The 15,194-nt window shown below is 39.3% G+C and overlaps 1 protein-coding gene across 2 annotated transcripts in view; it reads right to left on the bottom strand.

Annotated features, from left to right (window-relative positions):
* Positions 1 to 15,194, bottom strand: part of LOC147177030 (CUB and sushi domain-containing protein 1-like) — a 383,887-nt gene that overhangs the window by 80,492 nt on the left and 288,201 nt on the right. For both annotated transcript variants that reach the window (XM_086070543.1, XM_086070544.1), the window contains exons 30-32: positions 12,987 to 13,125; positions 6,633 to 6,820; positions 3,395 to 3,589 (exon numbers count right to left, since the gene is read on the bottom strand). In XM_086070543.1, the coding sequence (XP_085926669.1) occupies positions 3,395 to 3,589; positions 6,633 to 6,820; positions 12,987 to 13,125 (522 nt within the window). The remainder of the gene's footprint in view (positions 1 to 3,394; positions 3,590 to 6,632; positions 6,821 to 12,986; positions 13,126 to 15,194) is intronic.

The raw sequence follows: 15,194 nt of genomic DNA, 5'->3' as shown, positions 1-15,194 counted from the left end.
TGGTGCCACTCAAAGTTGAAAGGGCAACTTATCTGGGCAGCATTCATCTTCTCCGCACAATATTTACATCAAAATAGGAATGTAGAGGTTTAGCTAATGAAGTGGCTGGTGAGAGTATAATCGTTTTTGACAGAGCTTTTGTAATACAGCAGTTTATTCACGTACATGAGATCTGAAGGAGTGGCTTAGGTTGGGTCAGAACCCCATGATATGGTCTTCATGAATAGTCTCTGATATGATTACACTATCAATACTCTTCTTCTAATCATAATGCATCTCACTCAAATCATCTCACTAAATTAACATTTATCGAGCTAAGTGCAGAGCTGCTGGTGCCAGTGGTCAACTTGAATTGTTGTTGTTGTTGTTTTTTATCTTCACCGCTGGTGAAAAAAACAAAGTACATGCTGCAACATTGTCATCCTTGTAAAACATATTTTTAGTGCATGCTCTTGAATTACAAATGACAACGGCTTTGTGTATGAAACAGCCAAGTAGACAGCAAAGGCAATGCTTTTATCTTGATAAAAGGTCAAAGGGTGTGAGCATGAGATAAAGCCACTTTACTTATTTGCTGTTGTGAAAAACCTCAACGTCCTTCCACCTAGCCGTTCCCGCTTTGACAGGTGGAGAGAGTAGCAGTAGTAGTACTCAAGTCAGAGTCAGAGTTACTACTAGCTATGCTTGATTCATTAAATGGAGTCACAGCATTCCTAGTACTTAGTTACATTGGATTGGTGAAACTGAGTCATGTGACATAAGTAGAGATGCGTACCGAAGACGGTACTTTTTGTGGTGTGGACCGATTTGGGTCGGTACTTCCGAGCACCGATTCACGTAAAATCAGACGGTGCCATGTTTCGGTTCTAAAGCACGTCTTTTAAAGTTTTGACTGTGCGGGAGTGGAAGAGTTGGCGATTTTCCATGGTGCACATGAACGCAACATTATACGTGCAGCAGCGTACTGGCGTCACCCACTCGCACAGGATTTCACATGCGAAGCGTTAGCCCGGCCGGCGGTAGCAGCGGCTCGGCTGAGAGACCGCTTCGTCCACCTAGCCGGGCCGTGAACGGCGCGGGGACGCCTACATTTCCGGGTTCGGAAACGAGCGAGATTCTTGCGCCGCCAAGCCAAACATATATAGTTTAAGAAGTATGAAAGCCTCCGTCCCGGGCGGAAGCTGGCAATGTCCCCACACAATCAGCGCACGGGAGGGGGTGTCGGTGGTGGTCTTCCCCAATTGAATGCAATCATGCTGAAATGTACACGGCTTCGCCATGGTTCAGGTATGTATCGACATTGTAATTTGGATATACTTGTAGTGAGTGGTGACCATATTTAAAATAGCAAAAGAATGTGGGCAAAATGTAGCGAGCATTACAGACCATGTCAGGTACATTCAAATGATTCATTTAAATCAAACTATTGTCTTTGTTCATGTCATGTCCTCTTCCGACTGAGCGCAGCCCGCGGCAAGCTTTACGTCCTTTAAAAACAACGGCACAGGAAACAAAGATAACATAATTTATTATTACTTTATATATTTACTATTGTTCATTGAACAGAACTTAAATTCACACTTTGTTTTTTGTAATATTAACTTATGTTTATTAATTATACTTCAGTAATTGTAAAATGATAAAACCTTTATTTTTACTATTCTTCCCTTCTATATTTGTCAAGTTTTATATATTGAAAGGTAATTGTTAAATAGATTTTTAAAAATATTTGACTATTAAATAAACAATGATTAAGATTTACTACCACCTAAATAAATAAATAAATAAAATGTAACAAATAAAAAAAGAGAGAGATCAAAAATACAGAAAATTGGTACTGTTGAGTACCGGTATCGATTCCCAGGTACCGAGTATTGGAACAGTACCGGTTCAAATGTAAAAGGTACGCATCCCTAGACATAAGTCGCATTAAAGTGACTCTGACAAGTGCAATTTATCCAAAAAGTTACTTGAGTCCAAGTAAAAGAATAAATGTAGCAGGCTACTCCCCACCTTCAGTGATTGGTGGCCAAATGTCAGATTACTGTCATTTATAATTCTGAGTTCCTCTTATATGCACACTCAAACAGAGACACACACTTTCTATGACAAATACACTGCAAATGGCCATTTGGCAGGTGTCACTTGCTGGGCTCTGTCAGCCATTAATCAAATAGACAGTTTGGACAGTTTGGCCTTCCAATCCCTGACAGAATCTGTCTCAGATGTTCATACACACACACACACACACACACGCACACACACCCCTGCACAAAAGCACCCACCACCACTTGGACCACTAATTAGGGGAATATGCACAGGAATAGCAAACAGACAGTAGAACGATATATACGGTCTAATTGGGTATACGTGGGTATACAGTTTTTGTGACTATTGTTTAAATAGCGATTGGATGTTAATATGTGTGGGAATGTCATTTAAACAAGTGTCAACTTATTAAAAAAAAAATGCTATTTACTACTTTATAAAAAGACAGGAAATTCATATTTAAAAGTGATACTTGACTCATTGAGCCATATTAATAATATTTTGTCCAGAATTAATTTGGTTACTTCATTATTTTTCATGTACAATAAATACCTTAGTATCCCTTTAACACAAGTGAGTTGGCATGTTGGTGTGGTCCTCAACAACTGTGTCAGGTTCTCAAATGGCCCCTTTGAAAAACGAACTGCTTAGCCCTGACTTGCAGGACGGGGGCAATGTGATCAGCCAGCTAATCTAGCGCACTTCTCTGGGGCAGCAGTCTGGTGTCTAATCTTTTTAGCACCGCAGGCCACTTTCACGCGAAGACAGTTTGACGGACTGTCGAAGCCGCAGCACAGCGAGGCCACGATGACGTGAGTGAAGCCGTTCGACGGGGGAGACAACCCAGTGAAGTGATTATTCATAGGCTACTATACAACGCGCGCCAGGGTCAACTTCAAAATAAAAGCATAACATGTAATACCATACATGGTTATCAAGGCCTTGTTAGACTTTTATTTTGAAGTTGGCACTCGGCCTCACTTACTGACAGTGTGCATGTATGTCCATGTGTGTTTGTGTGTATGTGATATGCACACTTTGTGAAGTCAACAGTCTGATGTTGAACCTCAAAAGGAGGTCAAGCTATACTTGAGGCATTGGAGTTCCAGACTCTTAAGTTCTCTTTTGAAAAACTCCTCCACCTTGCTTTGTGCGCTGAGAGCAGAAAAGAGTCCTCCACAAACTCTTCACAGAGTTGGATTCACTTAGATGCATAGAATCGTCCAAAATGCCCGATGAATGGATGAATAATTAACATTGCCAGTCGAACGGAGAATTCGCTAGTGTGACACGTTATCCGGTTCTTATGTGTGCAACAATTTGTTCAAGCACAAGTCCCTCCTACCTTTACACGACGGCAGAGCCTTGTCCCACACCGGCTTCCCATCATGCCCCATCACGCAGGTTATTGTTTCACCGCCCACTGTTGTGTAGCCATGGTGACAGTTATAGGACACCTGAGATCCCAGTTTATAGTCATGGCCGGTCCTACTAGCGTTCATGATGTTACCAGGATCAAAGCAGGCCTCCCTTGGCTTTTCTGAAAGAATAAAAAGAGAGAGTTTTGTGCATTTAGAAAAGCATATACCGTACTATAAAACCATATAAGACAGCTACATTAAACAGGATATGAATGCTAGTTCAACAGATCGATCACGCAAAGGTCAAGTTAGACATGTGTAGGGATGACTAGTTTGTAGGCTTCAGGAGAGGGATTCCCAACCTTTATGACCACTCAGAGTCTTATAAAGTAGTAGAGTAGAAATACTTTATTACTGTACGTATTTATATGTACTGTACCATTTTACTTAGCAGTACTTCACTTTAAAAAGAATCTTTCCAATGCTCAAATACTGCACATTTAACATATGAAAATTACTTTTGATACTAAAGTATAAAAAATGTCAGCTACTTTTACTCGAGCGATATTCTACAAGGTGACTTTTACCCAAGTTATTATTCTCACAATCTTGTTTGTATTTCGTCAAACCCACAACAGGCTGGCAAGGCGTAACTGGAGTGGGGCAGATGACTGTGAAGCTTTTCTTCGCCCCAACAGTCTCATTTAAGAGTCCCTGTCAAGAAGCGTGAAGGCTACTAAACCTAAATTCAATCAAAAACACGATGCTAAACATTTATTGGCAATGAACGAGAGCCCCAAGTTATAAAAAAAAAAAAGTATAGTGACTACTCGGGGTGTGAATTGCCTAGTAACTGGCAATTCGATTCGTATCACGATTCATAGGTCACAATTCGATACCGATTAATTCCGAATTTTTTTTACTCAAATTTAGAAAATACTAATCAGTAAACTTGTACATGTACACTGTAATATTTTTATGAAAATGAATTTATTCATCTGAAAATTCAGGCTTATAACTGAACCACTGCATTTAACAAACAGGTTGCAGTCTGTTTCATGTTTGAACAGCACTGAAATAAAATATTAAGGCTTAATGTTCCATTAATATAACATTTGTCCATGCTTAATGTCTGAATCCTAACCCTAAGACGTTTTGTTGAATATTCCCTTAAAAAATTGATGTTAAAAAATCAATTCGAGAATTGCGCGCTGTAATATGGCGATATATTGCCGAAAGATTTTTTCGAACACCCCTAGTGACTACTATTGTGTCCGCCAAGTTTGTCAAAACATGAAAACATTTACATTTGTAAATGATCACATGTTTCATATTACATTTAATAAAATGCATATATAAAAAGAGGAATAACCCCAAAAAAGGTTCATGTTGTGATTTGCCTTGCACGTGGCCTGGTAAGAATGACAGTGAAACTTCAAGTTCTGTAAACAGCCGCCTCCTACATGACTACATGTCCTTATTAAGAGAAGACAACAGCAATTTCTTGATGGAAAATGTTTTACTCTTCTCTTGATCGACTTAGTGGCTGCTGTCAAGCGAGCACTGTGAAGTTGACTCTCTTTTTGTTGATTTGATTGGATGTGGCAGACAAAAAGAGACCCTTTACGACATATTCCCTCTCTTACATTCCTGTTTTCATGGAATGAGAAGAGGCTAACGAGGCTAAACGAAAAAGCATGATTGATGAAGTAGAAACAAGTCAAACAACGTCCAAAACTGTCTTAGTTCTAAATGACAGTGTTGGCCCAGGTTGTTTGCTTTCCTGTGATTGCCCGGCAAAGAACGGTAGAAAAAAAGGAAAGGGAGAGAGAGATGAGGAGGGGGGTGGTAGAAGCAAATGAAACAGCGAGATGATTAAGGTTGCATTTTAATTAGAGTGATGGCAGATGAAAGGTAGTGAATTAATGACGAAAGTACAGAGGTGTGAGGTGGCTGGCAAGGTAGACAACAGAGGGGGAGATAATCGTTTTTAATTACAGATAAATGGAGTGAGATCGACACAAAATGAAAACGGATTTTTATATAACTTGACAGAGGAGATCTCGTCTGCAGTCTGATGATGAAGTAATAATCAGCTTCACTTTGACAATAGCTGTTAAATCACCAGCAGTCAAGCAGCTTCTGTAAAACCAAGATGAGTCGCAATCTGTGGAGGTAAACAACTCATGGTCTGACACGGAACATCGGGCCCTCTCTGCTGAAAAAAAAGCCTCATGATGTGAGGCTGAAACGAATAGAGTTGGCAGCTTTAAATATTAGCCAGTCTGCACAAGCGGCGCCTCTGTGTCGACGTTTCGATATTCACGGCAAGTCAACAAAATGGAGATCGGCACGGCGGTACAGAAGATCAAATGCACACGTTTGTTCACAAGAGATGGGATGTAGCTTTGATTTGTCCCGCAGTTCAGCGACAAATAATCCTAATTGATACCCTTGAGCATCATGTAAAGGTGGTCTGGATGAATGATTGCTAATCAATCGCTATCGGCTGAAAAGACTTTCAGCCAGTAGGAATTCACAAACTCACAGCCATGAAATTACACAACTACTCTGGCCTTGCTGTAATCCACACATAGACTGACCAACCAATTTATTTATTCAAATGCATATTTTTGTGGTGTATAAAAAACAAGACCGTGCCAATGTGATGTGACCAAGTCAAATCCATTTTCTAATCTTTTCAAGTGTGGAAGTAAAAAACTAACACAAATACAATAATGCATTTGAACAAGTGTGCATCTTTTCAAGTGTGGAAGTAAAAAACTAACACAAATACAATAATGCATTTGAACAAGTGTGCACACCCTCTTATAACTGGCATGTGGCTGTGCTCTGAATCAACCAGTCACATTCAAACATGTTAAATGCACTCTAAAAACAGTTGGGTCAAACATAACCCAACTATGGGTTAAAAATGGACCGATCTTCTACTTTCTGACTTTCTTTTGTTTTATACAAAATGACCCAATTTTTTGACCCACGTAATGGATCTGACCAAGTGGGGTGACCCAACTTTGAGTCAAGAAATGGGTCTTTTAGTGTAAAACAATGCACCCATAACCCGAAAAGTTACAGACAGGGGTCATGTGTGTATATACCTTTCAAAAGGGTATATGCATGGGCACTTTACAGGCAGTCTTTGTCTAAGAAATGCTGGGACCATTATAAAACAAAGACAGTAACGTGAAGATAAAGTTTTACCTCTGAACTCAATGGCGAAGCCAGACATGCCCAGTGAGGCGTCCGATCGGAATGCCAGGAAGAGACTGTTACCACCGCTCTCGATGCGCTCAGGGGCTTGGTTGCCTTGGAGACTCGCCAGGAGAGGCCCATTAGAGTCTTCGCCCTCGTAAATGTGAAGGAAGTCATAACTGGGCTCCATGTTAAAACTGATAGAAGCAAAACAGAGATCGATTGAATCAAAATAGGTTGCGAAACACTGTTTGCTTCTGGAGGACTAAGTGCCAGTCGCAAATACGTTTTTGCAGGCTTTTGAATAGCTGGAAACTTCTCATGGGAAAATCACTAACAGGAATATTATTATTATACTGTATATATATTTGAAAATAGGTTGTTATTAGGGGTGTGCCCAAAAATCTATTCTCATAAGAATCGCGATTCTCATTTATAACAATGCAGAATCGATTTAAAATGTCCTAGAAAATCGATTTTATTGAAATTATTTTATACTGTCTTGCCCTTGTTTGTCTGTGCCTTTATTGGGAGTGCTGTTCATGTTGTACACAATTTGGCCACTTAGGGCCAGTGTGGTCCCGCGTGTTCTGATATACTGTCACGTTGTAGCCACATTAGGAAGTAGAAGGAAAAAGTCACGATCAACTTATGCCAATAAAAGTTGTTTTTTTGCAGCGTAGGAAGAGTATATGCCGCTGAGTAATGTAAAGATGCTTCTCTGTACACATTCTTGAAGCGTTTTGTAAGAATAGCCGTTCTTTTGAGTGATAAAAGTGCCACGAGTAGCGAGCTAATTAGCATTAGCGAGTCAGACTGGAGTAGATAAATTGAAGCAGAAATCATTGTCAATCAAATCATTTTGAGTCAAAAATTGGTTCTGAATCAAATCGCAGACCCAAAAATCGTGACAGTCAGAGATTCCCACCCCTAGTTGTTATGGTTAAAATAGCCACAATATTTACATTGTGAAAAAAAAACTTCATTACGTGTCAATTGTAATGTTTAGACATTGTTTGTTTTCCCCCATAGTAATAGTACTTTACTTCCATGTTGTTTTGTTGTTCCGTGTGTGGGTGGTGTTTCATGCGGTGATACCCTGCCCATTGACCACAAGAGGTACGCCGGTTGCAAGAGTGCACCTGCTGCTCAATAGAAGAGCCTCTTCCTTTGCTAGCTTAGAGTGCTCACGACATATTCTTTAACAAAATAACACTTCAAGGCACTTTTCACCAGCAACAACAAGCTACCTTTGGTTCCTCATACAGCGGGCTTTGAACCATGGCCAGGTCCTTATTTATTTATTTATTACAAAATCTTAGTAAATCTTATCTCTACCAAGAGGGGTACAAATTTCACATCTAAACGGCAATAACTTACATTTTATAATTCAAATTGCCCCGTGTGGACGCACTTATCAATACAGCCATTGAGTTACACATTGTCGAAATTGCCATACATTCTTTTTCCAATGTTTCAAAATGACCCTGCTAAACTTTCCATGGAAACTTTCTGAAAATGTTTGACCGCTGTATTTCATACATGAATGACTACAAAAGAGTGAGTTTGAGCAAATGTGCACATGAACCTTGACCCCAAGTTGACAGTTGCTCTGCAAGAAATGTTTCTGTGATACCCAGCTTCCACTTCCCACATATATGAGTATGTATAACTTACAGTGTAAAAATAAAACACAATCACCCACGCATATCAAAATGTTCACCCTGACAGCAATTATGTTAGTCTTAGTGCCCACCTGCCACTTAAACACACAACTATTATACTTGGAGTCCACTTTTATACTTGCTTGATTCTCCATCTGTCTAGTTAAGATGGAAGTCGTGTGAGTGTGTGTTTGTGTGGGAGTCACCTGCGAGTGCAAAGAAGGACGTTGAATTCATTTCCATTGTCAGGTATTCATCTTTTTTTTATGCCACTTTGTTTATGGTTACCGCTACTAAGCTCTTCTTTTTGTTGTAGTTTATGTGTCTGTTAGTTAGCAGGATTATACTAAATTAAGACTTTTTTTTTAACTACACAAGTAGTTTGTTTAAGTCAAGAAGTCATCCGGTTAAGTGGGGAGAATTATGGATGATTTATTATTGACAGAGTTATTTAATTTTAAGTATGCATGTTTTGTTCTGAAAAGACAACATCTCAATTTAGCATTTTGCACTTTCAGCCTTAAGCAGATGTACAGTGATGTGCATGTCACAGTGCTGTTGGTAAAATATTTACTTTTTTTTTCTATAGGCTTGTGCACTTTTCTGCCAGCACTATCTATTATTGGATTATACCTCCTATAATCACCCAATGTGATCATTTGTAAGGTTAACATAAGCCCTGTGAATGCTAAGGCCTGTATTTATATCTGATTTAGCAAGAGCTTAACGGCTCATAAGCCCCTCTGTACTGACAAAGCATTAAAGTGATCCCGGCAAATACATTTTTCTGTAGAGCCACATTCGAAGTATAAATGTCATGAAATGACAATGCAGACAGAGCTCTAACATTCAATAGAGATCAATTATAATCTTAGCATAGCATTCACACACAAAGGCCACCCTAATGATTATAAAGTATATGCTAATTTAATTAGTGGAAAAAAGATTTGTATAACATGGATTGAGTACTCTAGAGATTAATCAGTCAGAACGTGTATTATTTATTTGACAATGAATGGCATTGCTATAAATAATATTCCCCACAATGGCATGATTATGGACTGTGCTGAAACAGGAGTGTTTGAGAATGTGCTTAGGAGATGCAGTGGGAATTCCTCAGGAGTTGCGCAATTTTCTAGGTAGCGTCAAAGGGTGAGTGGTTTTGCTTAATTTTAGTTTTACTTCATAATTGTTTACTGTGTTTTTCCGCTGTATAGAGTTTTGTAATGTCCTGGCGCGGGCGCAGGAACCTATCCCAGCTGTCATTGGGCGAGAGGTGGGGTACACCCTGAACTGGTCACCAGCCAATTACAGGGCACGAATAGACATTAGTCAAACAACCATTCACACACAAGAACACTTCCGGACTATTTAGTGCCCTTCCATTGGGGTTGCAGTCATGCCTCTGTTTTATTAATGTGTTGTAGTGTGTGGGTGAGAATGGTCAGTGGATGTGCCAACTTATTTGGAATGTTAGCATGTTAATGAAAACATGTAGAATTAAATATTTTAATGAGTGTAAGACTGGAACTAATTAATCACCATTGTCTTACGTGAATAATAATGAATTCTGGTTGCCTTTGAAAAGTAATCGTATTTTTTGTAACTAGTGCAGTGTGCAGTAAATAATTATTATTTTTATTTTTATTTTTTTAATAGAGTACACATTTCTGGGGTTCAAATTTGGGAACAAAATCAACTGGTTTCCTATAAGCCTGCCCTGCATACAGCAGTTTATATTGCTCGGCATTGATTTATGAAAAAACATTTCATTTTATTTAATATGGGAAAAAATGATTAGTAACCATCAAAGATTGATCATCCTCACATTGTTTGGCCAAAATACTTTGTTTTATTTAGAAATGATCATTATCAGAAGCCAATTCATTTTAATTGATTAAAAACAACTAGAATTATGTAATTATTGTGCATTCACAAAAGAGCTACAACAATTATGTCATCAGTTACAAGAAACAAGAACACCAAGTCGATTTTTGTTTAGCATCTTGTTATTGTATACACTAGTAACGAATTTGTATCTCTTGTTCATATAAGAAAAAACAAACATATTTGGCAAATTCAGTAGGAGACTTTTTAATGCGCCCCAAAAGCTTCATGTTACAGGACAGTAACTCACTAAAAGATGCATGTTTTTGTTATTTGATCCTCAATAAGTTGAAATGAGGTTCAAACATGATGTTGTCCTAATTAAAGTTATAAATATGTACTTTATATGTGAACTTATTAGTTAATGAAAACATGTTCTGCCAGGGCTCAGACAGCTCTTTGGACGACACAATTTCATGCAATTATTCTCTTTCATCCAAAACAAGTGCTGGCACATCAGGAGGGCAGGAGAAACCTTTGTGTTCATTCTGTTGCACAGTACAAATACTTTTGCTTTCAGCGCCAAAAACAACAGTCAATGTCATTTTCATCGAACATTTTCTAGTAACATCTGAGAAGGACGTATTTCATTTACACAGCAAAAGTCATCTGAGAACAACAGAAATTATGTTTCCTTTAGATAGATTGTTGAGATTGTAGTCTCTCTGGACTGTGAACAAAAATACTCCATTAATGCTTGTGTCTATAGAAATAATCTCTTCATAATGTTAGGCATGTATGGCGCAACACAGTAAATTGTAAAATTTTCTTAAATCTTACACCTTAGCCAAATGTGTGGCTAGAATCTGTAACACAATCATTTTTGTTTTTTTAATCGAGCCTTGTCCCAACAAAAATGTGTCAGAGAAAAAAAAAGGGGGATTTAATATAAATCTGATATGAATCAGAGATCTACAAATGAGACTGCAATGTAATTTAACAGATTACTCAACAATGTGGTGTCATCGGAATGTGTTATTGACGACAAATACACAGCCAAATAACCCAGCTGTAGTAATAATGCATTAGATCTATATAGCGCTTTTCTAGACACTCAAAGACACTTTACAATGGAATGGATACATTATTCTTGCACTCACACATTCACACTGTGATGGCGGTAAACTACTTAAGTAGCCACAGCTGCCCTGGGGCTGGCTGATGGAAGCATGGCTGCCAGTGTGCGCCTACGGCCCCTCCGACCACCACCAACATTTGCATCTTCCACACACCAGTGTGTGTAGCACTGGAGGCAATGTGTGTGAAGTGCCTTGCCCAAGGACACAACGACACATGACTTGGGGAGAGCGGGGATCGAACAGCCGACCTTCTGGATTACTGAACGACCGTCTCTACACCCTGAGCCACGGCCGTCACACAATAAGTAAGTAGTAAATGGATAAAGAAAGAAAAAAACGGATTTGATCAAAACTACCATGGAAGCTTAGACTATCATACACCGTATGATGTACGTTAAATATGGTACATTAGAGATGCATCTATCTCTTAAATAAGGAAAATGACAGCTAGTGTAAATATAACCACCCTCAGACTTGGTCAACCCAGGACAACTAAAAAGTATAAAACGTCTGTGTTATAGCTGCCTAAGGTTTTGGCTTACACGCATTTGTTTATTTGCATTTTGGCTGAATGAGCACAATGTTTGTAATGCTCTGTAAATATAAAAGCAAGTATACATAGTGAGCAAAAACGAAAAAAAAATAATATTGAGTAAAATATTTGAAAAATGGATTAGATTCAGACCCGCACTTTTTCTGCTGGGCATTTTTTTACAGTAATTTCTGGACTATAAGGCGTACCTGACAATAAGCCGCGCTAGCTAAATTTGGGGAATACCCAAGTTTGTTACGCATATAAGCCGCACCCGACCATAAGCCGCAGGTGTTTTAATGTTACCACACCGGGTTCCCGCTACTTTCTTTTCCATAATGAGGGCGCAAATTGTCTCGCTCTCGTTCTGTCTCTCCTACTGTATTTGAGCTTACTTGGTTTGTTTTGCTCTGCCTGACGCTCTTGCGCTTCCTTTATAGTGTGCCTCTTTGTGATCTGATGGATAAGCCGCACCTTTGTATTAGCCACAGGGTCGAATGCAAGTGAAAAAAGTAGTGGCTTATAGTCCAGAAATTACTGTTTTTTTGTTGTTGTTTTTTACTGATTTGGACTCTTTTGCCTTTTTGGTGTTATCTCATGTTTTTATTTATTATAGTGGACGCCAAGATAGTATGGCTGTAACATTTTGTAAACTTACATGTCACATTTTTAACATGAACATCATGCACATCAACTTGCGATGATTGGTTAGCTAGGATCCAATCATGAACCAGAAGCGTTGACAACATCCGAATTATGTGTTTTTATTGGTTTAGACACGCAAATATGTCAATGTCCACTGCAATCATCTATGGGTCCAAAGGGGTTAAAAATCTGCACCATGACTCATCTTAAACACTTATATTGAGTTGTTCATATTTAATGGGCCCATTAAATCTTTTAGCATGACTGCTTATTTTTAACAAACATTGGTTGATCACACCCTATTATTATGATGCTGCAGCTAAATAAATCACTAAAAAGATCCGTGCCTGAAGGAAACCGAAAAGTGAGCTAAAAGGATGCGCAATGCTATTTAGATCTAAATTTTTCACAACTTAAATCCCATGTTAGAAATAACCAGTGGAGGTGTTTCTGCAGACACAGAATTCCACTTGCAGGCCGAGAGCTGAGAATGCATTTTTTGACAGTTACACTTTTATTAAAAGCCGCCACGGTCACGCATATTTTAAGGCCCTACCTTTTGAAGATGAGAGCAATGACAAAGTCTGGGTTGACTCGGATTCGCCAGTCACACTCTTTGCCCGGAGGGTAAGGCTGGGGGTAGTTAGGAGACAGGATCACTCCAGAAGGACCACTGACGTTACCACCACAGGTTGCTGAGGAGAAAACCCAAAAATAGCGAGATGATGATCACACATCATTAAGTCTTCAGGAGCGAGGATCACCCCTTGACTGAGCATCCATGACACCCACAGCCACTCAATTGTAGGCAGAAAAGAAGGGGGTCAGCTACTGATGAGAGGTGTGGCAAAGGTTGGAGATGAGAGAGAATAAAACCTAGTGGACCACTAATATTGCCTTTGCAAATTTCTAGAGAGTAAAAGCGAGAGAGAGAGTGATCCGACTGTGAAATTTGGAAACAGAGTGAGGCTGGGGGTAGTAAGCAGTAAAATCACCCCTGGTGGTCCTGTTATTCCACAACAACAGAGTAGGAGAAATATCTAGCACCAGTGATCAACTCAGGCAACGCTGCACTGACATTAAGGAAGACTCAGGGAGGCAGGTGGGTGTGAACACATTAGCAACGGTGAGCTAAAGGTAAACAAAGGCCTTAACTGTCGAGTAGATTACTCACACAAAGACATACACTTCTCTAAATAACCTCTATAATTCTACTCCCGGGAGATGCATAATATTCAAAAGCAAAGAGAGAACACAGAAGGGGATTTATGCCGTAAGAAAGCTGAGGAGAGTCAGTGGCAGCACTGGGAACAAAAGCCACGTTTCCATTGCGCAGTTGTGAGATTGCAGACCAGCTAACCACAATAAATCAGGAGATCTGTGTAACTGATCAAAACAAAATGCATATTTTCTGCATGCAGTCATTTACAGAACACCTCAATGTTGTCATTTAAATTCCCAAGTTTTCTGTATTTGGTGTTATACCAAAGTCCAAACAAGATGCATATTATACGATATATGGGACATGCATGCGAGGTTGGACATGTAAAGACCTTGACAAGTTGGCTAGACAGAGTTATGGCGGTTGGGACGGATGTGCAGCAGGTTAGGGTGATTAAGGATAGAGATGGAAATGTGTTGACTGGTGCGAGCGGTGTGCCAAATCGACGGAAATAATACTTGAATGAAGGAAGTGAGACAGGAGTGACCAGGTTGGACAGAATTATAAATTAACTCGTTAGAAGTTGGGGACAAAGTCAGAGAGACCAGACTGACAACAGAGAGGAAGACTAAGAGGAGGTTGACTGGAGATGTAGTGAGGGAATACATGAAGGTAGTTGGTGTTAGAGAGAGGGATGCACAAGTGAAATTAAGGCTGCCAAGAGTAACTGAGACGACAAAATAAAGGACAGCTCCTCTGAGAGTTGGATGGTGTAAAATCAACAGCAAAAGCGGATTGTGAATGTAATGGGAGTTGGTTGGGGAAGTGACCAGGCACTTGGTAGGAGGTCACTCTGATGGTAGTTACGGTGGAAAGAAGCAAACAGCTGCGCTATAGCCAGATAGTGAGCAGGTCTGAATTATTATTATTTATTTTTTTTACAATAGTTGCATTTGCAGCTCTGACCTCACAGTCATCCACCATACCTTCACAATTTGGCCCAGAGTTTTAAGTGGGGTGTTACATATTGTTACCTTCGTTTTAAGGTTTGTTCAAGGTCGCAGCATTTCCTAAACATTCTCTAAACAGTATTAATGGTTTCCTAAACAGTTTTAATGTTTTTTCTGGTCATAACAAAAAAGACCATTAACTCATTCACTCCTAGCCATTTTCACTGAAGCAACCCCTTTGCTCCCAGCTGCTTTACTGGATTTTGACTGATTTTGCTGTTCTATTGCTGTAAAAACAATGAACCTACCAAAGGAGAGATTAGAGCCTCTTCTTTTATCAGGAAAAAAGCATATTTCTATCTTTCTCCGTTCTGCAGAAATTAGCAATAGAATATAGCTAAATTTGATCATTATTCACAAATCTGTTTGAAACACTGGAGAAAATAGCTTTTCACAACATGGCCCTGGTTGAGCTCTTACACTCTGCTGTCACCTGCTGGCCTTATTTTGTTGTTGTAATAACTACCATTGCTTTAAAAGTCCTCTTCGGAAGCTGCATCATAGCCTTCTGTATGCTCTAGCATACAGAAAAGAAGAAAAAAACATCTAAATATGTTTTTGGGACCATGGCAATATTTAAAATAGAATGTTT

Source organism: Leptonotus elevatus, chromosome 3 (assembly GCF_054856555.1).
Source record: "Leptonotus elevatus isolate MCC_2025b chromosome 3, RoL_Lele_1.0, whole genome shotgun sequence".
NCBI lineage: Eukaryota > Metazoa > Chordata > Actinopteri > Syngnathiformes > Syngnathidae > Leptonotus > Leptonotus elevatus.
This window is presented reverse-complemented; position numbering and strand designations above follow the sequence as displayed.